At 38.1% G+C, this 25,613-nt stretch overlaps 1 protein-coding gene across 2 annotated transcripts in view; it reads left to right on the forward strand.

Moving 5' to 3' along the window:
- LOC102217056 (A disintegrin and metalloproteinase with thrombospondin motifs 3-like) overlaps positions 1-25,613 on the forward strand; it is a 191,407-nt gene that overhangs the window by 111,386 nt on the left and 54,408 nt on the right. For both annotated transcript variants that reach the window (XM_023343569.1, XM_023343570.1), the window contains exons 6-10: positions 2,308-2,391; positions 4,223-4,379; positions 12,517-12,622; positions 18,759-18,902; positions 20,944-21,076. In XM_023343569.1, the coding sequence (XP_023199337.1) occupies positions 2,308-2,391; positions 4,223-4,379; positions 12,517-12,622; positions 18,759-18,902; positions 20,944-21,076 (624 nt within the window). The remainder of the gene's footprint in view (positions 1-2,307; positions 2,392-4,222; positions 4,380-12,516; positions 12,623-18,758; positions 18,903-20,943; positions 21,077-25,613) is intronic.

The raw sequence follows: 25,613 nt of genomic DNA on the forward strand, positions 1-25,613 counted from the left end.
AGTCAATCATTTTTCTGCACAGCACGGCTGAACTGCGACCGGCAACCAATCTGTCAACAAACGTCTCATCTCCATGTTTCCACTCGTTGCGTACTATGACATCTCTGCAAATCTTAAAATCGGAGAATCAATATGCTGTAAATATGATGTGCACTCTGGTTCAGTTATTAGATCAATACACAACTTTTCCCTAAACAAAATCATGTAACTTTTCACATTATCTTGAAAAACAATAAGGTTCCTTCTCTACATAAATGTACAAACATCCAGCGGGGCGCTCAGCGGGAGCGTCCTGATTTGGAAGTAATTTGGTGTTCATGCAGACCAACAATGGATATGCAAATGTTTGGATTAGCAAGAAGCTGGCATGTGTAGAGAGGCGCCAGAGGGCAGAAGTGGTGGCATCGGGGGGCAGAAGTGGTGGCGTCGGGGGGGCAGGTGGCAGAAGTGGTGGCGTCGGGGGCAGAAGTGGTGGCGTCGGGGGGCAGAAGTGGTGGCGTCGAGGGGCAGAAGTGGTGGCGTCGGGGGGCAGAAGTGGTGGCGTCGAGGGGCAGAAGTGGTGGCGTCGAGGGGCAGAAGTGGTGGCGTCAGGGGGCAGAAGTGGTGGCGTCGAGGGGGCAGATGTCACTGCGGCTCCACTCCGACTCCCATCACCCTGACGGGGTTGTGGGCTTGAAGGCCAGCCGTTACTGAACCCTGGACTCCTTTACACACGTTTCCCCACCGGCTTTTACTCTGGTTGCTCGTTACGTTTCCTGCTGGGATGAAACAGGAGATGAACAGGAACTGATCCGGTTTGTTGTGGTGAAGAAAAAGCTCAGTGTACCGGTCCGTTTACATTCCAGCCCTCAGCTATATGGTGATGAGGATCTGGATACAAGTAGGGCTGAAATGATTCATCTGATTAATCGTGATGACTCGGGATTACTCCAAATAATCGTCAACTAATTTAGTAATGGATTACTTGATGTGTTTTCCAGACACTGAGCCTCTGTCTCATTAAGAAGTTCCAACACTTCATTTTTCAGAAAGTCATCACATCAACATTCCTCTTTGAAAGGGGCAATATTGTCTGTTTCACAGGCACAAAGTGTCAATTTATAGCACAATCAAGTAATTATGTTTATCTTCAGTTGTTACAAAAATGCTTAATCTGTCAAATATGACTTAAAATAAATTTGACTGCGTAATGTAAGGCCTTAAAATTGGGTTTGCGTCTCTTTGAGAAGCCCATGCTCTTTCTGAAACGCCGCCTTCAGGAAGTCACCACAAAATTGCTCCTCTGTTAACCCTTTAACAACATTTTTACCAGGTTGCTCTGAGAAGTGGCTCCTATAATGAGCTCAGCAGATGCTAATTGCTACTTGCTAGTCTGAAGGAGCTGAGTGGGGAGGGCTGCTCTGTGAGGCGGAAGCTTGGAAACTCCTCTGAGGAGGAGCTGCGTCTCAAAGGCGGGGCTAGGTCCAACCGGGCTTTTAACAGCTGAATGGTTGCCATGGAGATAATAAGGTTGCTTAAACATGCATAAAGAATCAAGGGAACCCTCCAGGTTTGGTTTTGATGAGGGACTGACATTATAACATGATGTAAAACTCAAAATAGGCAATTATAATTCTGCCTCTTCAACTGGAGCAGACAGACTCAGAAAGAACAACAGTACAAAAAATATAGAGATTTTATCATAAGATGAAAAACAAGCTTTTGACTATAATTATGTTCTGTCCAAAACTCGTCAAGTGGCAATTTTAGTTTCACCTGGTTCAAATAAATCTTCTATTAACTGCTTTTCCTCTTTAATTATTAATCAGTTATTCCACAAATTATTCTGCATGTATTGATATTAAGTGTAGCAGCTTTTCACATGTTGATGTTAGAAGTATCACTATTTCAGTTTCATGCTTTGTTTTTTTGTTTTTTGTCCTGAATGTTCCTCATTCCCTTTTCAGGGATTTATCAAACAACAGCTGGCGTCCAAATCAGATCATGCTTTCTCACAAAAGCAGCGCCAAATTCATCTTAAGACATTTAAAGAAAGTACTTTTGTCTGCAATTTTAGATGGGGTTCAGCCACTGTTGTTTAGATGATTACAGTTTATTTTCCTCCTCCAGCAGCCGTGAACAGAACCCAGATAACAGGACACAGTGATGGGCTGTGTTTATTGCTGCCAGCAGCGGCTCAGGTCTGTGATTACAGTGCGGCTCACAGGCTTGACTGGTCGGGCGATGAAACGTGCCAGTGACGCAGATGCTGTTTGTGTAAATTACTGAAATATTTTCTAATTCCTCCTCCTGCCACTGCGTTTCCAGGTGAACGAGATTTACCACGACGAGTCGCTGGGGGTTCACATCAACGTGGTTCTGGTCAGGATGATCATGCTGGGTTACGCCAAGGTGAGTCTGAAAAATCCATCAGTAGAAATCGTTTTCACACAGAAGGAAAATATTTCCTTTAATTTGTTCGTATGCGACGTTCTAAGCACATTTACAGACTTTTATCCTCAGTCAGAATCACATTTACTTGAGCACTTTTTTTGGAAAAATGTACTTTTAGGAGGATTTTTACTGCGCTTTACTTTTTACTTTTATTTGGATGGCTTTATTATAAAGTATTGTTACTTTTATTTGAGTAAATTTCTGGATTTTCTACCCACAAACATGTTTTTTCAGATTTTGGTCCACTGAATGGTAAAAGACACGTTTTCTTTTGAGATAATAACAATATTTTACTAAATCTACTCGGTCATCTACTTAACATTTAATATTTATTGTAATATTCAAACCTACTGGTGAAAAAGATTCAACATGAAGTCCTGACAGCCAGGAGCTTTGATATTCAAATTAATCCCACAGAGATTGAATTAGCTTTGTCTAGGATGATTTAGTGCAGATTGTATTGAATTTGTAGACAAACAATCTGAAAGTAGAGATAATAGGATTAAACCCAAATCAGTAAAAAGTAAAATAATAAGGCTTAAAGTGAGTACAAATGAACGTACTTGGGTTTTATTTAATACTCAGCCATTTCCGAGGCAAATATACAGATAATTAAAACTAATAAACACAAACAGCCAGTCTGAGATTTCCCAGCAAAATCTCCCAGAGACAAAAGAGAAGACAGAATGAGTTCTGCTGTGGATTGGAAATCAGGACATGGATCTGGGAAAAACCTCAAGTCCAACTTAACGAGTTTCCTCTCCCAGAAAAACCACTGATGACCCTAAAGGATCATGTGACCTATCGGAGGTCATACAGTTCAATGCTTGTGGAAGATTTAACGTCCAAATAAATCGTTTATCTTTCAGCTTTTTTGTGAAACATTGACTTCCATATTTTTAATATATAACAGTTTCATGCTATTCCACTATGAATATTCATGAATTCTTCATATTAAGAGCAAAGGTTATGTTGTGCAGTGTGTGGGAGACCATTTGCTAATGGACTTTAGCGCCTTACATCAGTAATTAGCATTGTTATGCTGCCCTGCATCACCAAAAAAAAAACGGTTTGTTTAGAGGAAAACTGAATTTTACACACTCTGTAAAAACATGAATGAACTTCTTTTATTTCTCTGTTTAGGTCCATTAGGATTACTGCAATTATTTATTTTTGCTAAATGTCAAAATAATTAGGAAGAGCGGCTGTTGGTGCATTTTTATTACTTTCTTTAAATCCAGATGTGAAACCTAGAAATGTGTTTTCCATTGTTGGAAATTGTTGGAATTGTGTTAAACATTTTTCACAAATTAGAAAACAAAACAAGTAGTTTACTGGATTTTTAACCCATTCCTCCTGATCAAACTGGCATAAACTGGCAGTTTTTTCTCTAGGAATAAAATGTGTGATTTGCTCTCTAGTCATTGACTTTTATGCAGTTTTTGGAAGTTTGTTCCAGATTTGTGGAACAAACTTCCAGTGTAATGATATGGATGTCGGACAGATTTACAGGAATAAAACCCCACACCATATCACTAAAAAACCCTAATTATTTTACATCTGTCTGTATTAAAACTGAAATAAAATCAGATATTCACATTTCATGTGTCTTCAAATCAAACAAAGATAAAGTAAAATAATTCATACTGGTGCATATTTCCCTGTAGATTCTGGACAGAGTTTGGTTTCCGTCGTTACTTTGTGTCCTCGCTGAAAATGAACCCATCATGTTGTGCTGCTGCCTGAGAGGAAATGAAATGAGCGCTTTTCCCCTTTTCCCGTCTGTCAGTCCATCAGCCTCATTGAGAGAGGAAACCCATCACGGAGTCTGGAGAACGTTTGCCGCTGGGCGTTTGTGCAGCAGAAAGGCGACCCTGATCACGCCGAACATCACGACCACGCCATCTTCCTGACGCGCCAGGGCTTCGGCCCCACCGGCATGCAGGGTAAGGCCGGCCCCACGGGGCCGCTTCAGACCGGGCCCTCCGTCAGCCCGCAGCGCTCTGAGCTGCTTTCCTGAACATCAGAGATGAAAAATCTGGAATTATTAGAAAATGTTGTCTAAATCAGTCACAATAAGCAATAAATCAATTAAAATGGATTTGATTTATAAATCATTTAAATAAATGTAATTTCTTTAATTCAATTGATTTAATTGATTTAAATAAATCTAATTGATATACTAAATTTAAACAAATGTAATTAATTTAATTGAATTAATTTAAATTAATCAAATAATTATTTGGACAACAGTTGCCATAGCGATGCTGCTCTTTAGATTTGACACCCAGTTTGAAGTCGTCAGTTTTCACTACCTGCCACTTTTGCCTGTTTTCCCTGTCTAATATTTTTTAAATGCAGTTTTTGTTACAGAGACATAATCCACTTTAGTTGCTTTTTTTTGGTGGGGGGGTTTAATATTTTCTAGTTCCAGTGTTAAATATTATTTATAAGTTAAAGTTTTTAATTCTCTGATATAAGTGAGAAAAATGTTACTTTTTAAAATGATTATTTTTTGATGCCTGACTTGTTTTTTACTTTGAAAAGCATCATTATTTCCTCTTTTCTTCCATTGCTGTCAGGAACAGACATACACTGAAAATGACAAAATCTGAAAATGAAAACTTCTGAGAGACACAAACACAGATCTAAACAGATTTATCAGGTTTAGCTTAATGAAGGCTAATCCTGCTGGATGTGTGCAACTATTCCATCATTTCTCTGTTAAAATCAAAAACTGTTTTAAAATTTGCTTCAATTAAGACACTTTGGGTGTCACACTGAAGATTTGTTGCTACGGGGGAATCATGCAGCAGTAACATATTTAAATGATTGAACAACAAGTCAGAGTTTCTCCATACTACTGGAAAAAAGTGAGACATGCACAACCACTCCATAGCTCACTAATACGTAGACTCTTGTTATGAGGATCGTAGGAATAATAATGCCGGTCAGAACCTGAGCAGAACATCTTTCTAAATGACAAATTATTGTCCAGCAAAGTGTATTGCGACAGGCCTATTCAAGTTTGTCGTCTTTTTGCATATTTTCACTAATTCCAGTGTATATAACAAATAAAAAATGATGATGTTTAGTTGCCTTTTTAATGTATGCATTTGTTGGAACATGTCATGAAGACGCTCACTTTGTTTCACTTGTTGCAGCTCTTAATTTTTTTTATCATACTGTTGGAAACAAGCCACTCTGCATAAAGCAGAACAAATTCTTCTTCTTGCTAAACAACTCGCTTTTTTTTACTTCCACAACCTTGTTATCTAAGCCAGATGGTCTTAACAGCAAGACGATTATAAAACAAAGGGTTTTATTTGGATACTTATGTACTTGAAGGACTATTTAAAACAAAAAAAAAGTTTTGTTCAAACTTGATTTCTAACCCAAAATGTCCAAACGGTGGAAATAGTTTTTAGAGAGAAAGTAAAGTTATAAGATGATAAAATGCAGTTATGCTTAGTTTTGTTTCATCATGTCTCCACTTTGTTTTCAAATTGATTGATTCCCAACAGACAAAACTTAATGCAATTATTCTGACAATTCAAAGCAGCCATGTTTTAGCCATCAGCAGCTCATCTTCCAATCATCCTAATAATAATAATGATGTTGTTGCTCAGGACGACGACTCACCGCGTCGCTTCTGCAAAGAAACAGAACAAACACAGCCATTACTTTACAACAAAATCTATATCTAATTTTCACCGCAAAGCAGGTAAACACTGCAATCTAACCAATCAATGCAGATGAAGACGATGTCTGGATGAAATTACGTTTAAATGAACTCGGTTCTGACTTTGGAAACTAAAACAACTTATTTAGATGGAAGTTGGATTCAAATCGACGGTTCCATTTGAGCTGGAGGAACGTTTGCTATAAATCCCTCAATTTCTAAAGTTTGCATTCAGCCTAATGCAAACTTTAGAGATGCATGTAAAGTTTGCATGAGATGCAAACTTTACATGCATGTACAGAATATTTTGAGATGCATGTACAGAATATAAATAATTTCTTATTTTTCCACACCAACATATTTAACTAAAACTTCTGGTTCCACAGCGTATAGGTCTGAAGTGACTCGGCACTCTGCGGACATGTGGCATTTCAAGACAAAAGTCTTAGATTTGGGTGAAGAGAGACGGTTACAAATCCAGTGCTGAAGAGAAAAACTTTTCTGTACTACCAGTTCAACGTCCAGTTGGTTTGCCATCAGCCATTTTGACTGTTTGACTCCAGATCAACTCCGCTTCACCATCTTGATTTGTGTGCATAGCTTCCATCTTGTCTTTTGTGATTTTCCTTTTTGTTCCTGTCCAGCCTTCTCTAATTCATCCACTTTACCAGAGATGCTGGCCTCTCGGTCCTCTGGCTGCTCGTTGGGTTTATATTCTCGTGTCAGTGCGCCTCTTGAGGGCCATTTTGCTGAAGTACTGCGTGATCTCTGCTGTTTGGTTCTGGGTAGTGTAAGCTCTTTGAGATCTGCCAGTCCTTTCTTCTTCACACTTTGCAGGATTTTAGGGAAATGTTGAAAGCTCGGTGTGAGACGCCTTCATGCTGAGAGGTGAGAGTTTTAGCTTGATCCACTACAAAAAACACTTTGAACTACTTCACTGACTCTTCACTTTTTTTTTTATCTTTCATGTCTAAAATCAGGAGATGCCGGCATTACTGTACGAATAATATGCCTTTCATAACAGCACAAGCTTTTATCCCTCTCTTTCATCTCTGCAAATGACAGCATCCTGTTTATATGAGGATTTATTAGAGTCCCTCTGCCTTCACTGTTCGCGCCACAGATTCAGAAGAACGGTGTCTTTTGTTGCCCGTTTCGCAGCCAGTGATGGATCTGGTTCCCACTAAGCAAAAGAGAGATGAAACATGAGTGACAGCCGCAGCCTCATATCCAGGCTTCAGCTGTTTTTCCTTTTTGTTTCTTGTGAGGATTTTCTGTAAGCAAAACATTTCATGTTTTTTGGCTGAATCTGTTCTTCTGCCTCCCGTGCCTCTGTTAACCCTTCGATGTTTTTACCAGCATTTCACTGAGCAGTCGCTCCTGCAATGAGCTCAGCAGATACACCAGGTGTTTGCTAATTGTTGCTGGCTAGTCTGAAGGAGCTGAGTGGGGGAGGAGCTGCGTCTCAAAGGCGGAGCTAGGTTCATTCAGGCACTTTTTTTGCACAACTGAATGGTTGCCATGGAGATTAAAGGATTTCTCAAACATCCATGAAAGAATTAAGGCAACACTCCAGGTTTGTTTATGATGAGAGAATAGCATAAGAACATGGTGGGTGATTGAAGAGTTTTTAAGGAATTTATTAAAATTTTACATAAGTCCAGGTTAAATGACTTTTTTTAAATTTAGTAGATGAAAAGACAAATTTTAAAGGTTGTAATTCTCTGAGTCGCTGTGCGTCATTACTGAGCCACCCAGACTTTAGCTCTCTGTAACTGCCAGGTTGCTTACTTTCATTTTCCGCCTGTTCAGAACAATATAAGATTTGTTCTGCAGGCTGGAACAGATTTATTATTTTTTATTTTTTAGCCTATGTTCTCCACCTTCCATATATTACATCAATTAAAGCTAAAATCAATTGGGAGAAACAGACCAGCAGCTCCTTCCTCCTGGCTGATATCAATCAAATCATAATCCTCACATGGGGCAGCTTTAGTTCTCTTTGATTCATTCAAGGACAGTAAGATGTGACTGGTTTTGTGGCTTCCTGTAGACGCTACAGGTCCAAACAGAATTAGTTCAGGGCTGTCTGGAGACAAAGCATCAAACTGTCAGGACTTTATCGTCTTCCCTTGAGCCGCGGTTAGACTTTGACAAGTTTAGAGCCTCGCTGGAAGCAAAATATCATTAAGCTCCTCTGTTTCTGTGTGTGACATGTTTTGAAATTGAATCATTCACACAGGCTGACATAAACAGACCAATTTACCAAATTTAATCCCACTGACAGTGAAAGGACAACAGGAATTTAATGGGAAACATGGAGAGGAAGAACATTTTGTACTTTTCTAAAGTATCAAGTGGTTGATTTTTGTGCGTAGTTTTTCTGCTTCAAACTGTAGCAGGAAAAAGTGAGAATAATCAAGTGCAAACCCCCCAGTATGAGGCTAGAAGCTGAATGTTGGATAACGTGACATTTTTATTAAAATATGAAACCTATTACTTTTTCATCTTGCAGATAAATTACATTTCTTTTCATTTTTTACATATTTTCATTTTAGTTTTGTTTGGGGTTGTAGCTTTTGATATTTATATGCAGTTGTGAGTGAAGGAAGATGATCACAAGGTAGTTATGAAAGTTGCCAAAGATTTATATTACAGGTTTAGCAATCTGCTGTAGCACATCTACTGTTCTCAGAGATGAATGTTTTCTGTGTAAAATTTCCTAGACAACTAGTGTCATCTAAAAGTTGAAAATTTACTGGGTGATTAGGAGAAATTTTACATGAGAGGCGTAGCTAAAAGACCTATCAAACCGGCTCCACACCCGGGCTTTTCACATTTCACATTATTTCATCATCCTTTCAATCAAGCTAATCTTTTATTATTATTATTATTATTATTATTTACAAACACTATTCCGACGGTTTGGAGGCGACTGTTTCTGAACTATTATATCCCTTTGAAAACGGGATACATTAATTATTGTCTGCATTCCAGACAATAAAAATGTAGAAAACAGCGACTTGTTCTTTCAAAATAACATTTTATTTTCAAATGAGACCATTTTTCCCCAGACGGCACAACCTGCAAATTAGAGGAAAGAAATTGAAACAAGTCAAGTGAAACCAGAAATATTCATAAAAACGAGCTAACAAATCAGTCGGGTCGCTCTGTGAAGTGGAGACAAGATTTCAAGAAAAAGAGAAAATTAATTCTCACACTGTTGCTACTTATAAAGGTCAAATTAAAGTGAAATTAGATCTGGCGCTGAGAACAAGAAGCAGGACACTCAGTGACCTGAATTACATCAAACAACGATGCAATTTGTGTTTTAAATATCTGATACTGAATAAAACATTTCACACAGTTCATTTGTAAATGCAAATTTGTCTTTGCAAGGTTTTTTTGGCTTTTAAAGCTATATATTCTTAAGGCATTAAAGTTTCAGCTCTCATTGTGATCCAGTAGTTTTGGGCTGTACACAGATTCTCTCCTTATAAATGTTTTGCATTTGAGAATAATCCTTCTGGATTCAAAACAATCTGTTATCGCTGTTGGGCAGAGTATTGGGGTCAAGCTGCAAACTGTCAAAACAGCTGCTTTTACAGAGCTAAAAAAAGAAGAATGTTAATTGTCGAAGAAGTTTAACAAAGAAAAAACAGAGAACCATGCTCATGAAGGGAAACCTACAAATAGGGATTGTTGAGACCTTAAAAAGACTAAAAGCTTAGTGCTGTCTGAAAGCATCAGAATGGGAAGATGACAGCATGAAGTTTCTCTGCAATAAAGCTGTCAAGAATCTCCTAGACTCTGAGAAGAAGCGTAAAAGCAGAAAGACATTCAAAGCACTTCAGGCTGATGTGAACCAGGCTGAAGTTGTGTTTTCTAGTCCTATCAAACACTGAAAAGGACCATAAGGGACAAAAATACCAAAACAAAACACGACTGGAAGAAAGGCAAAAAATAGAAAATACAAAAAGCGACACAAGCCTTAAAATCACTGCACTGGAGTCAACGAAAGTTTTCTGCCTTTGGTACAGAGGATGGACAGTAAAAGTAATTAAACTAAAACACTGAGAAGGCCTCAGAAAATAAAATACCTTATCCAGAGTCAGAAAAGTTAAAGATTCATGTGAAGGTGCTTTTGACAAAAATAACTTTAAAAGGCCTGAGAATAAAGGAAAAGAAAAAACCCAGTAATATAAAGCATCCAATTGGAAAAAACAAAGATTAAAAACACATAAACTATTTCTTCTAATTACCTGATGACTGATTTGTCACATAGATTTTTGTTTTTTAGAGCCTTTCAAGGTGAGGCAAGTTAAACGTTATGAAAACAATGAAATGGAGGAAAACAATGCAGTGGCAACACAAAGGAAACTGAAATTAATGATGTTTCAGTTCATATTATGAAAAAGTTCATATTTTCCTTCCAATCAGACAGACTTCCTGGGAGCCCTTTAGACGAAGGAAGCTGATAAAAAGAAACTGTAACTAACAGCAACAGTTTGTGGAGCGTTGACTCAAACTGCAGTAGAGAAATCTGTCTGGATGTGAAGTCAGAGCTGAGACAGGTGGGATGTGACGTGATGCTGGTTCAGAATGATCATTTTCATCCATAGTTTACGTCCAGATTTACCATAGCTGGCTTCGTCTGGAGCTGAATTATGATTCATGCCTGACGTCAGCGACGTAAAAGTCGGAAAAAGTGATAAAGAAATTCCTGAAATACCCAGACTGCCTCTGTGCGTGGGAGCAGGTATGAGGCGTTACCTCAGGGACCAACGCTTCTGGGGTCAGCAGGAGGGATTTACTTTGTCCTTACTTAACAACATGAACATGTCGCAGCTTTTCCTGCTGCATCTCCATCAGGTGCAGCTTCATCTGGAGCCATGGGTCGCTGCTGCTGTGCATTATGGGATGTGAAGTATGACTGAATTCAGAGGTCGGGTGCAGCCTGAAGGCGTTGAGCTTGGCAGGTTTTCTCTAAATACTGTTAGCTGAAATGCTCAAAGCAAAAGGTGAACTGAATCACAGTTCAGGTCCTGAAACACCAGAGTCACTGTTGATGAGACCAACAGTGGTGTTTCTGCAGTGGAGTAGTTTTCAAACAATGCAGTGGAGTTTTGTTTGTTTTTCTAACTGATTTATTGTTTTATTTGTATCCAAATTGGTGCAAAATTTCAGCACTTTTACATCACATGATTCACGGCAGTTTGGACACCACAGACCTCTACGTCCTCATCACAAAGCTGGAGCTTTTTCAAAGTTTTCATGTCAACATGGATGGATGTAGCCTGAGCTCTGCTGCCGTTTCCTTGGGAACCCTGCTGTTCATAGACACAACTCTCTCTATTCTCTTTATCTCAAACACCAGGTGTGTCTTCCTCTGAAGGAAACTGAAACACTGTTCAGCGCTGAATGTTTTTAACATGAGTAAAAAAGACAGAAGTCAAGCTAACCCACTGCCATCATCAGAACCACCGACGTTTAATAAAACTTTTAATTTTGTGCTATTTTTACCAACCTTTTAACAGAAAAACAAACTTTAGATTGAATTTTTAGCTCATTTGTTGTGTTGAACTTTTCTCAAACATTTTCCAGGCTGCTGTTTTTCTCAAACCCAACTTGAAACGCTGCTGGCTGATTTTCATCAAGTTCAAGGCAGAGAAAAGACATCACACCGAATCTGACCTCGCTCCAAATCTGACCTCGCTCCAAATCTGACCTCGCTCCAAATCTGACCTCGCTCCAAATCTGACCTCGCTCCAAATCTGACCTCGCTCCACTGCCTTCCAGTTTAGCTGTGAATTATTTTAAGGTTCTTTTATTCATTTATAGGTCTTTGTGTTTCATTGGCTTTCTCTGAACTGATGCAACGACTTGCTGACCTTCTGTCAGCAGGTCAGATGGATTTAAAAGTGTGAAGCTCTGGGCGGAGAAGTGGAGGATTGAAAACGCTTTCCCAGTTAATATCGGGCAGATTCCATCACTAACTGTTTTAAATTCTCACTTTTATCTCTTAGCCAATTTTTTATTGTTTTAATGGTGTAAATTTGTTTCTTCTGTCTTCAAATATTTCTGTTTGTTTTAAAATGATCTTACCGTAAAACAACTTCCTCACTGCTTCGGTAGTGATTTCTAAATAAACTGATATTATAACTTGCTCAGTGCAGTGGGTCACTGCAGTGGAAACATTTATCTTTATCATTTATTGTCATTTGTGTCAAAGTTTAATCGCAGATAATTAACTGCTAAACAAAAACTTAGTTTATGTTTTAACATCTACCTGAAAGATGGCATAGCTTTGAGAAAGTCACATTTTTTTGTGACAGCAGTTGGAGTTCAGTCAACGTTTTCTGGTCTGGATGTTTCTAATTCTTCGCTGAACTTCTGTCCAGGTTACGCTCCGGTCACAGGGATGTGCCACCCAGTCCGGAGTTGCACCCTCAACCACGAAGACGGCTTCTCGTCTGCGTTCGTCGTGGCTCATGAGACCGGACACGTGTGAGTTCACGTTGGTATTTCCGTGTTTTCTGGTGCGGCGCTCCTGAACGCAGTGACGTGATCAGAGCTTCGCCTGAGAGGGGATTTTTCTGATTGGCTGCCAGTTTAATTCATCCAGCTGCTTTGGAAATGGAAAAGTTTCTGACCAGAAAAAGAACAAAGGAGCTGGAAAAAAAAACATAAGAACTGTGGGAATAAAATAAAAATTTAATGTAATATAAGATATTATAGGAGAGGATCGTGATGAAAACTTGTCATGATATATTATCTCATAACAAAACACAGAACTCCATCTAAAATCAGACGGTATGAGGTGTCATTTATTCTAAATTAATGTGATAATTATTGAATATTGACTAAAAACAAATCTGATCCATTGATGCGTCGGTTTAGAACTGATGTTCCTTCTTTCATGGGTCTATGGCCAACATCCTCACCAGATACCGAAGGTCATCGGGGTCGGAGTCAGGACTGTTGAGAGATATCAGCAGGCGATCAGGCAGGTGGTCATAATGTTCTACCTGTCTGTACTGAAACTGAAACCACCCCATAAATAAACACAACAGTTAAAAATGGCGGCACTCACAACTAAATTGCAACAGAACGGTTTTCTAATCTTCAGGACGTGGATCAGCTCTTGAAATAAATCATAAATAACATTTACTCAGTTACATTTACTTTAGTAACTTTTTGGAAAATGTTTTTTTTACTATGCTTTACTTTTACTTGAGTAATTTTATTCTGAGGTATTCCTACTCTTATTTGAGTAAGTCTGGATTTTATACCCACTGAATGAAAAACAAACCAAATATTCACCAGAGACACACCTGCAGCTTCTGTCAACCTTTCATTAGTTTTTTTATTGAAAGAAACTAATTTGGAAAAATGTTCTTTTGCCTGACTTTATTTTTGTTACTTATATGAGTTATTGTCATTTTTGTCCTGGAAATGCCAAAATTTCCACTTAACTTTATATTTTGGTCCATCTGATGATGTAATTCTTAATTATCAAATGATTTATAATTTGATCAGTTACTCAGTACTTGAGTAGATTTTCTACCAAATACTTTTTTACTCTTACTGGAGTCGTTTTTGGACGGATACGTTTCACTTTTACTTGAGTTAAAGTAAGTGGAAGTGGTTCTGCTCTTTCTTGAGTCCAGTTGTTTGGTTTCTCTACCGGCTCTGCTGACCGGTGATGATCAGGAGAGAAAGAATCAGCGACGGAGTTGCAACTGAAAGCATTTGGTCCGCTCAGCCGGTCCGGCCGGTCGAGTCCAGCTGGATTCAGAGCTGAGCGTGTGGATGTCGGGATTTAGGAGATAACAGATTGTAATCTGGATTAGAGCGTCCGTGTGGGGACGGCTTCGAGGAACCAGTTCAGCAGATCCTAACGCCGTCGGCTGCGACGCTTTGACCCACCGGCAGGAGAACCGCCGTTGAGCGGGCGTTTAAAAGAGCTGAAACATCTAGGTCAGGGGTGTCCAAAGTGTGGCCCGGGGGCCATTTGCGGTCCTTGGAGTAGCTTTGTGTTCATAATAAACACAAAAAACTACAGTTATGAAAAAACAGCACACAGTCAACAGTTGAACAAACATAATACTTTGATGAGTGTCGTTACCAAAATTTGATTTTCAGTGACAAATTTATATCAAATAAAAATGTTTAGGTACAAAATAAGTGTTTTTCTTTTATTATCCATGTTTTTCTAGTGTTTTATTTCTTGTTTATTTGCCTTAATTTCAATATGATGGTAATAACCACTGAGTTTTTACTCAAAAACAAACTCAGTCACTAATTAAAATGGGTTTAATCCAGTTAAAGATTTTTAAAGACAATTCTTAATTTTGTTGGTAGGAAGAAACTAATAGTGACTTTGATGTTTTATTCAAAAATATTACATGTTCATTTGCTTCTTATTAGATAAAATGAAAAAAATTCACAATGAAATAATTTCACAAATTTTATGTAAAAGAAGTAAAACTAGATTGTGGCCCCTTCGTGATTTCAACTTGCTGGTTTTGGCCTTCAGTGAAAAACGTTTAGACACGATTTTCAGCAATTCCACAAACCTTTGATCTTTGTGACTTTACAGCTTGTAAAACATTGATTTTATCCTCTGCTTAGTTATAAAACACGTCAGACTTTTATTAGATGTCACCAGAAAAATTCAGTTCTAGAAATCAAAAACTAAATAAAAAAACAAAGTTTTCCTCCTGGGTGGACGAGCGAGACGATGTTTATCGGTGATTTCAGCACAACGAGGAGAACGCTCACAGCAGCAGCTGCTGGACCGAGGAGGTGAATCTGTCGACTGACCTTCACACGTCCTTGAACCCTCTGGAAATAGAAAACAGTGAAATGCTTGAGGAGACCTTTAACATTTCAACAATGATTTGATTTGGAAGCTGCAGCCTGTAAACGCCAGCTCCACTTGTTAGCATTTCCTGGCCACAGCTTTTGTATTGATTACTTGTGTTGCTAGGTAACGCTTTATGTACCGTCCTGTGGATGGCTTCAATGTGAGCAGCCAGACTTTCTTAGTATTATTAAGTCATTTTGAGCAGAGATCTGAAGGTTTCTGTCTCTTTTTTTAGCACTGGCACCTTAACTGTCGAGTAAAGTTTGTTTGTAGCACATTTCTTTTACATCATAAAAACACAAAAATACAAAGTCACAGAACACAGACAACAGTTGAGAAAACCAGTAAATATTACATTTTGCCGTCATTATACATCAACATGTTGGTCAATGTTCCATTTATTATGGTTCAAAAGCAACTCTGAACAGGTGTTTTCTGGAAGTTTGTTCCAGATTAGGGGAGAATAAAAACTAAAAGCTGCTTCTCCAAGAAACAAAGTGCAGAACAAATAAAGAAAGAGAAAGAAAGAACTGAAGAGAAAGAACAGAAGAAGTTGTCTCAGTTCTATTTTTGCTTTTTGAACTCGTGACATGTCGTCATAGTTCGTCTGCAGTGTCAGTAAATACGTCGTCCTGGTTTCAGGGTTTTCACTCCAACACTCAGAAGATGAAACTCAGAAGCCGTTTCTCTCCAGGCAAACAACAAGCTTCCACCTTTAGGAGGTTCTTTTTACTTGACTTCTAAAATGTCATCCATCTGAGGCCGAGTATTTTTATTTTGCCTTAGGTTGTTATTATTCTGTCATTTATTAATCAGCAGACCGGAGCAATTTAATCTAGGTATCTATTTTTAATGGTACTTAAATTATTAAGGAAGGAAATGAAAAGATGAAATAATTATTCATTTGAGCCTAAAAGCTACACTGTGTTCATGTGAAAACATAAAAGTATCGGTCGTTAAAGTTCATGTATGATTACATAATTATGTGAAATTCTCCTAATGTGTTATTTTTAAATGTCCCTGCAGGTTGTACTGATACGACGGCTTTCATTTATTCAGATTTAGCAGCTCACACTTAATAAAATGTTCTATCCTTGGAATAACCTGAAACAAGGTTTGAAAAGGCCTTGCAGTGAACTGGATGTAATCTCTACCAGCAGATTTTGATCATAATTTCCCAATAATAATTCAAGATTACAGAGAATTTATTTGACTTTGAGGTAAGAGAGGATTGGTACGGAAGCTGAGAGCGGACATTTTCCGCATTTACTATTTACTGATGGTTTTATTGAGATAACGAGTTAAATTTAGAAATTTTGAGAAAACTGGATATTTGTCATTATGTGAAGAAAACCATCTGAAATAACAAAATAAAACCAGTTCACTGTCTCCATGTTCAAACCAGACTGGATCACACCAAATTCAGAGAAAACCATCTTAGTGTCGGTTCATCACAATGCTGACATTTCCTAATTACTAGAGAGCCTGTTTTTAAATTATTTTTATTGCTGCTTCTCTTTCCATCCAGGATTTTCTCTCTTCACTGGGATTATTTTGCACCTCGACCTTAAATAACTTGCTGTGGGAGGATTTATTTTATCTGTTGTTGTTCAGAAGATGACCTGGAGTCAGGACTCTGAAACCAACGCTAACCGCTAACATTAACAACGTTCCAGTTCTTCACGGTTTCCTTTGCAGTAAAAAGGTTCTGGGTTCAAATCTGGGCCAGCGCCGTTCTGTAGGGACCCGTCTTATTCTTTCCAAGCATTTAGTTGCCGGAAGCACAACCTCCTCTAAACAGGAATGACCTACATTTCTACCTTTTTCTCTGGATTTCTCTATTTCTAGTGGAGGAAAATTAAGACGCACAAACTCAACAGAGGAAACAAAATTCACTGAATTACATGACACAGAACCAGAACTCATTCTAATATATCCTGTTAGGATACGTTTTATCCTAGCAGGATAAGTTTCAGTTTACTTATGAAAAGGTCGGATGGCCTCAGTTGTTTGACTCAAACCCCTAAAAACATCGTAATGTTCTGACTTACAGAAGCAACTGACACATATAATCACAACTTTGAGGCTTTAAGGAGGAGATTTTTAAAACCAATCATCAAAGTCTGCAGAACATTGAGTTAAAATTTATGTTGGATGAACAAACTAATTCATTTCTGCAGCAGGACAGATTTAACAAGCTGAATATGGGATCATTTCTCATCCAGTCCCAAACCTCGACTCCAAAGTTTTGTTTTGTTGTAATTAAAGCAGCAGTGCTTGCAGACCTCATAACGCTGATTATAAGTGAAAAACACAAACATTTGGTGCCCATCAGTCACAGAAAAACTCAGATTTCTACTCCACTCATTTAGTGTTTTCTCAGTAATTGAATTGTGTCATGCATGAGCGACCTTCAGTTTTTACCTGTGTTGCATTTTGAGAAAGTTTTTGATTCCAAAGGTCATTGAGAAAACCAAGAGGCAAACTGTGCTGATCGAGGGATAAAATCTGTGCTGTGGCAATAATAGATTTAAATGTCAGTTTACTTATGAAAAGGTTGGATGGCCTCAGTCCCTCAGGGAGAGTTTCTTATCTAATATGTCCACCTTACTTCACTTTAGTTGTTGGTCAGACAACATAAGATGTGGTTCAGTTTCTTCATGTCGGCTTTCGGGGGAATAAAAACATCCTTGATAGAGAAATGCTATAAACCAAATGCATTTTCTTTACTTTTTTGGTTTAATTGATGCCAAATCTGGCCAGCAGGTAAAAATTCACCCATCAGGTTTTACTCACTGACACTGATTTCTGTTTCTTTTTGACAGTCAGTAATTCAGCAGATTCTGCTTCTTTTTTAACTGGTTTCACCACATAAAACTCATTTATATAAACTTTGTAATTCAACTGTAACAAACGTGCAACAAAATGTGCTGCATGTGTCTTGATGGTAGTTTTGAATCCAAATAACAGGAGGATATTAAAATATCTTTCACTAAACTGAGGTCTTGGAGTTGCAGTTTATTGACTTTGAAACATTAAAAAAAGAAGATCAAATACTGAAGAATCATTTTTTGATTTCAGAGCTAATCAAGAGAAAATGGGTCAATTTTAGTTTTGATTTCTGGCCAATTAGTGCATTTTATGAGCAACTAAATTCAACTTATGAAAGCAGTTTGGTTTGGGAACCTTTCTGTGCTTGAATGATTCATATGAGTTAAATACGTTATTAGAAACCAGAGATCAGGCTGAACTCTGGTTTCTAATACAGGGACCACAATAATCTGTGGGAGGTGATAAAATCAGACCTGAATCTTCAGCTGACTGAGTTCTAATCCATGATAAATCCAGATCCTGTTTAGAGTTGCTTTTGATTCATAACTGCAATGTTTCATAATTGGTCACTGTATCATGTTTTTATGATGTAAAGCATTTTGAACTGCCTTGTTGCTGAAATGTGCTAAACAAATAAACTTGACTTTATTTTTGCAACCAAAACAATTAAATAAAACAGCTCTAAAACCAATCAACTCCACTTTAAAAGCCTACTGATTGGAAACAAAATAAAGACAACTTAGCATCTTTACACAGTTTAAAATGGAGTTGATACAAAACTTTGTCACAAATTTCTAATTTCCTGAAAAGTCTCAATCTCCCCTGAATCAAATCATTTGACTGTAACCCACATCTCCCATCGTCTCGGTGGAGTAAAAGCTGTTTACTTTGTGAAACTCATCTCCCGTGTGTGACCTTGTCCTCCTCCTCCGCCGGCTGCAGGCTGGGCATGGAGCACGACGGCCAGGGAAACCGCTGCGGGGACGAGACGGCGATGGGCAGCGTCATGGCGCCGCTGGTGCAGGCGGCCTTCCATCGGTACCACTGGTCCATGTGCAGCGGACAGGAGCTGAAGAGATACATCCAGTGAGTCCATCTTTCTGCTCTGTTTTATAAATAGATGAGGAGAAAGAAACATTACCAGAGCATCTCCTACGATACACACCTCTCCTTTGGCTCTTGTAGATTCATAAATATTTAAAAAAAAATTTGCAGTGCCCAGAGGTGCAGGAAATAGTGTTTTCACTCTGAATAAAGCAATATAACAATAACAGAGACTTTTTTGAGTAAAACAGTAGCAAAGATTTCTTAAATTGTAAGTTTTCTGTATTATAACTGATAAAGTCTCTAAATGATTTAAAGATTAAAATCAGCTAAAACAAAATTACATCCAAACTTCTGTTACTGTATAAGTTCATCTATTTCATGAATTTTATCACAAAGTGAAACATATTTTACAGATGAATCACATAGATGGATGAACCAAGCTCAGTTATGTTCCACATAAATAAATAGATATTTAGTGGGACAAATGCAGAGGAACAAGAACTGAATGTAAATGTTGCGTTATCTTTTTAAATGTCAGCTTGTATCCAAACCTGAACAGTTTCTGTTTACGTTTCATCGTCGTTCATAATTTAAAATAGGAACCAGAATCCTGACATCTGCTCATGAATAAAAATAAACTCTGGCTGCTGAGGTTTAGATGTTTCTGGTCATAACATAACAGCAGATAACAGTGACAGTAGGCAATCAATCACAGTGTAATCCTGACCAGTCTGCACCTATTTTCATGCAAAACAGTCAAAAAACATGAAATTCTTTGCCACCAGTTTTGGAGCTGGTGATAAATCATGCATCATGTATTTTTGGGACGGTTTAAATGTTGGAAAAACAGGAAGTTTTGCTTCCTGAAAGCTCACCTGCCAACATAAGTTGCTTTGCAACAGTTTTATTTGTATTAATTTTACAACATTTATGATGTCACAGCTGCTGTTGTGGTTTTTACATGAAGTTTGTTTGCATTTAAGAGCAGAATACCCGACCTATACCCAACCCATTTTCTTTTTTTAACTTTCTGTTGGTTCCTGGTAATTAATAAACGAGTTAATAAACTTGTATAATTCACACACCCACTCTTCCTATTCATCCTGTTCGTATTCCACTCATTTGCACAACTTCAAGAGCAACTTTTATGGCAGATGTTAGAATGAAAACATGGTCTTTTAAAGAGGCAGGTGTGCATACTTACTATAAGATGTGGATACTGAGACTGTTAAGAGGCCAAACAGTCTCTTGTGGTATTCACCATAAGGTTATATGCTGGGCGACAGAACACGCGCACACAGCCTCACATACATGCCCGTGCGCACACACACTGCTGTACATTTCTCAGAATATGCATCCGCAGCTTTTTTAACTGATAACAACAGTAAGTCGATAACCTTCTAACTTGTGGTAGAACTTGGTTAGAGTTTTGTACATTGATGGAGGTTGGCCACCTGGCCACCAGGTTCAGTATCGTCCCATTAAAAAAAAAAAACACAAAAAAAACCTTGAACTTTAATTGAGCTAACTGCAGGGTCTAATTAACTAATCACATTTTAATTTAAAATACAGGATATTTTCCATCACCTAAACCCTTTTTGCTGCTAAATTATTGAATAAATAGACATATAAACTCTACTACAGAGATTTTTATTGTTTTTAATCTGTTATTTAATTTATTCAATCATCTGATTGGTGCAAAGTGCTGCTACACCCATTGAGCTCGTCAGTGATTCAGTTACTCCTGATTATTCATGGAGCTTCTTTAGAAATGTGGACGCTAATGTTAGCAATAGCATCTGTGCTGCTGCTACATAGGCTAACTCCTTTTAGCAAAACTTCAACATAATAGTGCTTCTCCAGTGTCCTATCAGATCGATTTTTGAGCAGAGGTTAACCCCCAGACACCCAACAGAAGCGGCTTCGTCGTCCGTCACTGTTAGTGGATGTAGCTTGTGCGTTAGGTCTACTGGCGTACCAGAAACACAATAAAAAGGTTCCAACTCAGGACTCCATATTGAACCTATAATCTCAGGTTTCTGACCTTACTGAAGCACAGCCATGTTTCATTTCCTTACAGCACCTATGATTGTTTGCTGGATGACCCTTTCAAACACGACTGGCCTCAGCTTCCTGAACTCCCCGGCATCAACTACTCCATGGATGAACAATGCCGATTCGACTTCGGAGTGGGATACAAGATCTGCACCTCGGTGAGTCCATCCCTGAAGCTGTCCATCTACCCACAGAATATATTCACCATCCCAGAAATATGTACTATGTTCCAGTATATAAACCAAGACCAAATCAAGACCAGAGGCCCATTTTATATGACACAAGAAAATGGGAAAAAATTTAAAAAAAACACCTGGATATTAAACACTCAGAGGAATGTCATTATTAATTCAAACTATTCTTTGTGCTGCATCACAGACAAACTATGTGATATGTGAAGTCAGATAGCGGATAGATATCCAGAAACCTGTTGAGAAAGTTGTTACTATGGAAACGTGTTTAAATACTAAGTTATTCAGCTCCCGTCCGTCACTTTTAGACACATTGCAATAAGTTGTCAACATTATGTGCTAAATCTTAAATGTTTGCCTTACATAAAAAATAAAAAGGGACGCAGTGCTTTGCTACTAATTGTCAACACTATGACAACTAGATAACAAGGAGAGGAGAAAGTTTTAATGAAATAAATAAATAAATAAATAACACAGAGGGAAAGGGAAGTAGGTCAGTTATGCTAGCTTGACTTTGACAACCTTAACATGTAGATGTGCTGCAGAATTCACAATGATTCAGCTCAGACAAACAAAGCTAAACAAAAAAACGTGACACACACCAACTCTGACAGATTGTCAGTAGAGCAGGTTTCTAATTAATCGGCCACCGTTGGACAATCGCTAATTAATAATCACAAAAATAAACATCAAACCTGAAAACATAAAACTGCAACGGACTGAATGTTTTGTTGGTGTTGATTCCTGATACATTAGTGGAGCTGTTGTCAGCCAGTTGTTATGGCAGCGGCTATGTGTGTAGCGTAGTCGACACAGAGAGCGAGAAAAAAGACAAATCCGATTGGTTCTGAGCTGTTCTTGCAGACGGGAAAAGTTGGGCGCAATCTCAGCCGTCTCTGAAAGCGAATCACACGATGCTGTTTGGTTTCTTCTGGATGTCGTTTCACAGATTTAGTTTTTATGATTTATTACTGACGATTAGGCAGACATCTTGTTCCGCTCCCAGATAAACCCCAGCGCTAACAAAAACACACAATCAGCAATGAGAGACATTATTGCTTAGATTTGAGTCGATACGTTTTGCATCTAATGAAAGCAAGGATATTAGAAAGTACATTGGACAATATTCTAGTAATTTAGTGATATTTCTACCGTTGAGGTGTTGAAATAAATCCAGAGTCCTCAATGACCAAAACTGGTCTAAGAGCACTGCAACTCTGAGAGGCAGTGCTTCAAAAGGAGGAAAGATGGACTCCGCTGAGGATTCAGTCTCTGCTTTGAAAGAAAGGAAAAATTTTCCTCTTCAGAGTTTTTTATTTATGCCTTAAAGATGACAGCAGAGACGATCCGGAGTCCCAGAAACACCTGCAGAAGTTTCCCGATGACAGCCTTCAGAGACTCTGACATGTAGATATGAGCAAACCTGGACGTGTTGGCAAGCAGCTGATGTGGTCATCTGCTTATTTCACCATGTCTCCGCCTGGCAGGCCGCCATTCGCCAGCGACAGCGTGCCACTCAACCTGTCACCGTTTACGGTCATCACCACGTTTACAGCAGCTGGGTGGCGACGCTCGTTAGGGCGCTGATGTAACATTAATGACATATTTTCCTCAATTTTAGTAACTTTTTTTGTTTTTTGTAATTTTGGGAGTTCATAAAGTTTTCTCATTTTAGACGTATCAAAAGCTGGGAAGTGATTTCAGTTTCTTACCATGGAAATGTTTTTCCTTCTGCTATAAAATAAATTAACCATAAGCTGCACATCTGATAGAGATTCTGTTAACTTTTATTGCACCTTCTGAATCTTGGTTGTGTTTTGTGAAATTTGAAGCTTCTCTCAGTGTTTCGGATTTCCTTAATCCCAGGTTGAAATCGTGACCAGTGGTGATTTTCAGCTGTTAGACCTCGGGATGTTTTCTCTAGTTATTTTGGAGGAATGCATTTGTTCAGGGTCTGGACAGAAACCTGGAGGGTGAATGAGTGAGATTGGGATTTGATGACTAACCGTTTGAGGTCAGATTTAGGCTGACATCGCTTTTGAGTCATGTCAGATTGAATGTATGAATGTATGCAGGAGCAGTCCGCTCCTGCAGTTAACTGGATCTTTTTGTGCATCTCATTCAAACCTTCATGATGAATTTGAGCTCAGAAAGTCTTAATGAAGAACCAACAGACGGAAAAACATTATTATTATTCAGGCAATTATTCCGACACTTAAAATGTGAATGCTTTGTCTCTTTGGTCTAATCATTTTTAATTGGAGTTTCAGTTACTGTTTGTGCCAGTGTTATATAGTGAAAACCATAAAATACACAGAAACAAAGAAAAGTTCCCTGTAGGGGCAATAATAAAGTGATGGAGTATTTGGGCCAAATGAACTTCTGCCAAAAATGTCCGAAATTTTTAGACTAATTTCGCATGTTTACAAAAAATTATTTGTTGAAAAGTTATAAATTTGCCAGAAAAAGGTTGAAGTTCTCCATATTTAAAACTCGTAGGAGTTATTGTGGGACCAAAAACTGAGAAGTTTTTATAAATTCTAAAGTTTTCAGCATGAAAGAGGTAGAAGTCCTCTAAGATTGAAATATTAAATGTAGGAAATGCAACTCTGAATGTTTTCCAAAGTAAAAGTGAGTTTGTATCTGGGAGATGAAATAGGAAAAGAGTCTGGATTTTTTTTTTTTAAATATCCAAATTCTAAATTTTTCTTGCATATTTTCATCTTTTCAACACCAGACTATTTAATTTATGGGTGGCAGAGTTTTTATGAATACTTCATATGGTGCTGATACTCAGTTTACAGGCAATTTAAAGCTCCTACTGAAGTTAAGTATTCAAACAAAATAAAAGATGAAAGACGTTGAACTAACTCTTGTTTATGTAATCTTCCTTTTATTGGAAATAAAATGTTGAGTAAATTGAAAGTGTAATAATCTGTAAAATAATGCAGGTGATGGAAATCTGAGTTGTTTTCTACGTTCTTGTTTAGTGTCTTTTCTCTCTGTTTCCTCCAGTACAAGCAGCATCTCAAACCCACAATCGATTTGTTACTAAAAAGGATTTTGAAGTTAGTTTCTCTTCACAAACTGGGAAACTTGCAAACATTTATCTCGGGTATAAAGTCCTGAATTGCCTCGTACTTTTAGCAGATTTTTTTAATTTTAGAACAGCATAGCGTCATCAAACTTTTGTTCCTCTCAGAAAAAAACATTTTTTGGGATCAGTCTGTATTTTCTGGACCAGGACTCCATTCCGCTGATCAATAATCAATTTGGCCGTTATTGTTTATTTAAATCACATCTACAGACAGTTGAATACCAGCCAGGCTTGTCTACACTGACTGATGTTACACACCTTTTTATGTGCTTATTTATTGGAAAAGTTTCTGTGATTTATTTGAACAAAAGCTCAAAGTTTTGTCTTAGTGTAGTTTTTCCTCTTGGTTTTTCCAGCAGATGTTTGGTTTTAAATGTTGATGGAGTCTAACATTTATTATCCTGTAATCACACCATCTGTTATACTGGAAGGTGAGTTTTTTTCTGAGTAACAACAGATGGAAAACATCCTTAGGCAAAGCGTAACATATTTACTTATTCATTAATATGCACTGTATGCTAAATAAATTATAAAAATAAAAGTAAAACTGGATCTCTTTGGGATCATTTGTCCCATATTAACTGACTTTTGTTGTGATTTGCCTATTTTTGAAGGAAAGCAGTAAAAACAGTAAATAAGTGCACATATTTACTCTCCTCTCATAATCATCTAAAAATAAACAATGTTGTGATTTTCATCATAAGGGGAAACAAAATCCAAAGAGATTTTTTTACTGTAGCAAAAGTGCAGCTTGGAACACTGAATCCAAGAATCTGAGAATACATATTCAGTTTCAAATGTCATAAATGAAGAATTCAGCTTAAACTGAACAATTTCTACATTACTTTAAGAGGTACAAACTCAAACTTAGACTTAGACTTAGACTGACTTTATTGTCATTTTGCATGCACAGGGTGAATACAGAACGAAATTTCGTTGCATACGGCTCAGGACAATGTTTTGAGCTTTCAGTGTTGTGAGGTTACTCCAGAATAAAATAAAATACAGTATAAAATATGAATATAAATATAAATATAGAATATAAAGTGCAGTAATGACAGTAAAATAGAAGTTATTTAGCTCTGTACATGTGCAAGGTATGAAGTGGAGACCAGATTTTAAGTGCAGTCCAGTTAAGAGTTCAGCAGTCTGATGGCAAGTGGGAAAAAGCTGTTTCGGAACCTGGTGGACCTGCACCGGATGCTGCAGAACCTCTTTCCAGAGGGCAGCAGGGAGAACAGTCCATGGCGGGGGTGTGAGGGGTCACTGATGATGTTTCGGCCTCGGGACACGCAGCGCTGGGATGAAATGTCCTGAATGGAGGGAAGGGGGGCCCCGATGATCCTCTCTGCTGTCCGCACCACTCTCCTCACGTTCTTCCAGTCGGAGGCGCTGCAGCCTCCACAC

The sequence above is a fragment of the Xiphophorus maculatus genome, chromosome 12 (genome assembly GCF_002775205.1).
Source record: "Xiphophorus maculatus strain JP 163 A chromosome 12, X_maculatus-5.0-male, whole genome shotgun sequence".
Lineage (NCBI taxonomy): Eukaryota > Metazoa > Chordata > Actinopteri > Cyprinodontiformes > Poeciliidae > Xiphophorus > Xiphophorus maculatus.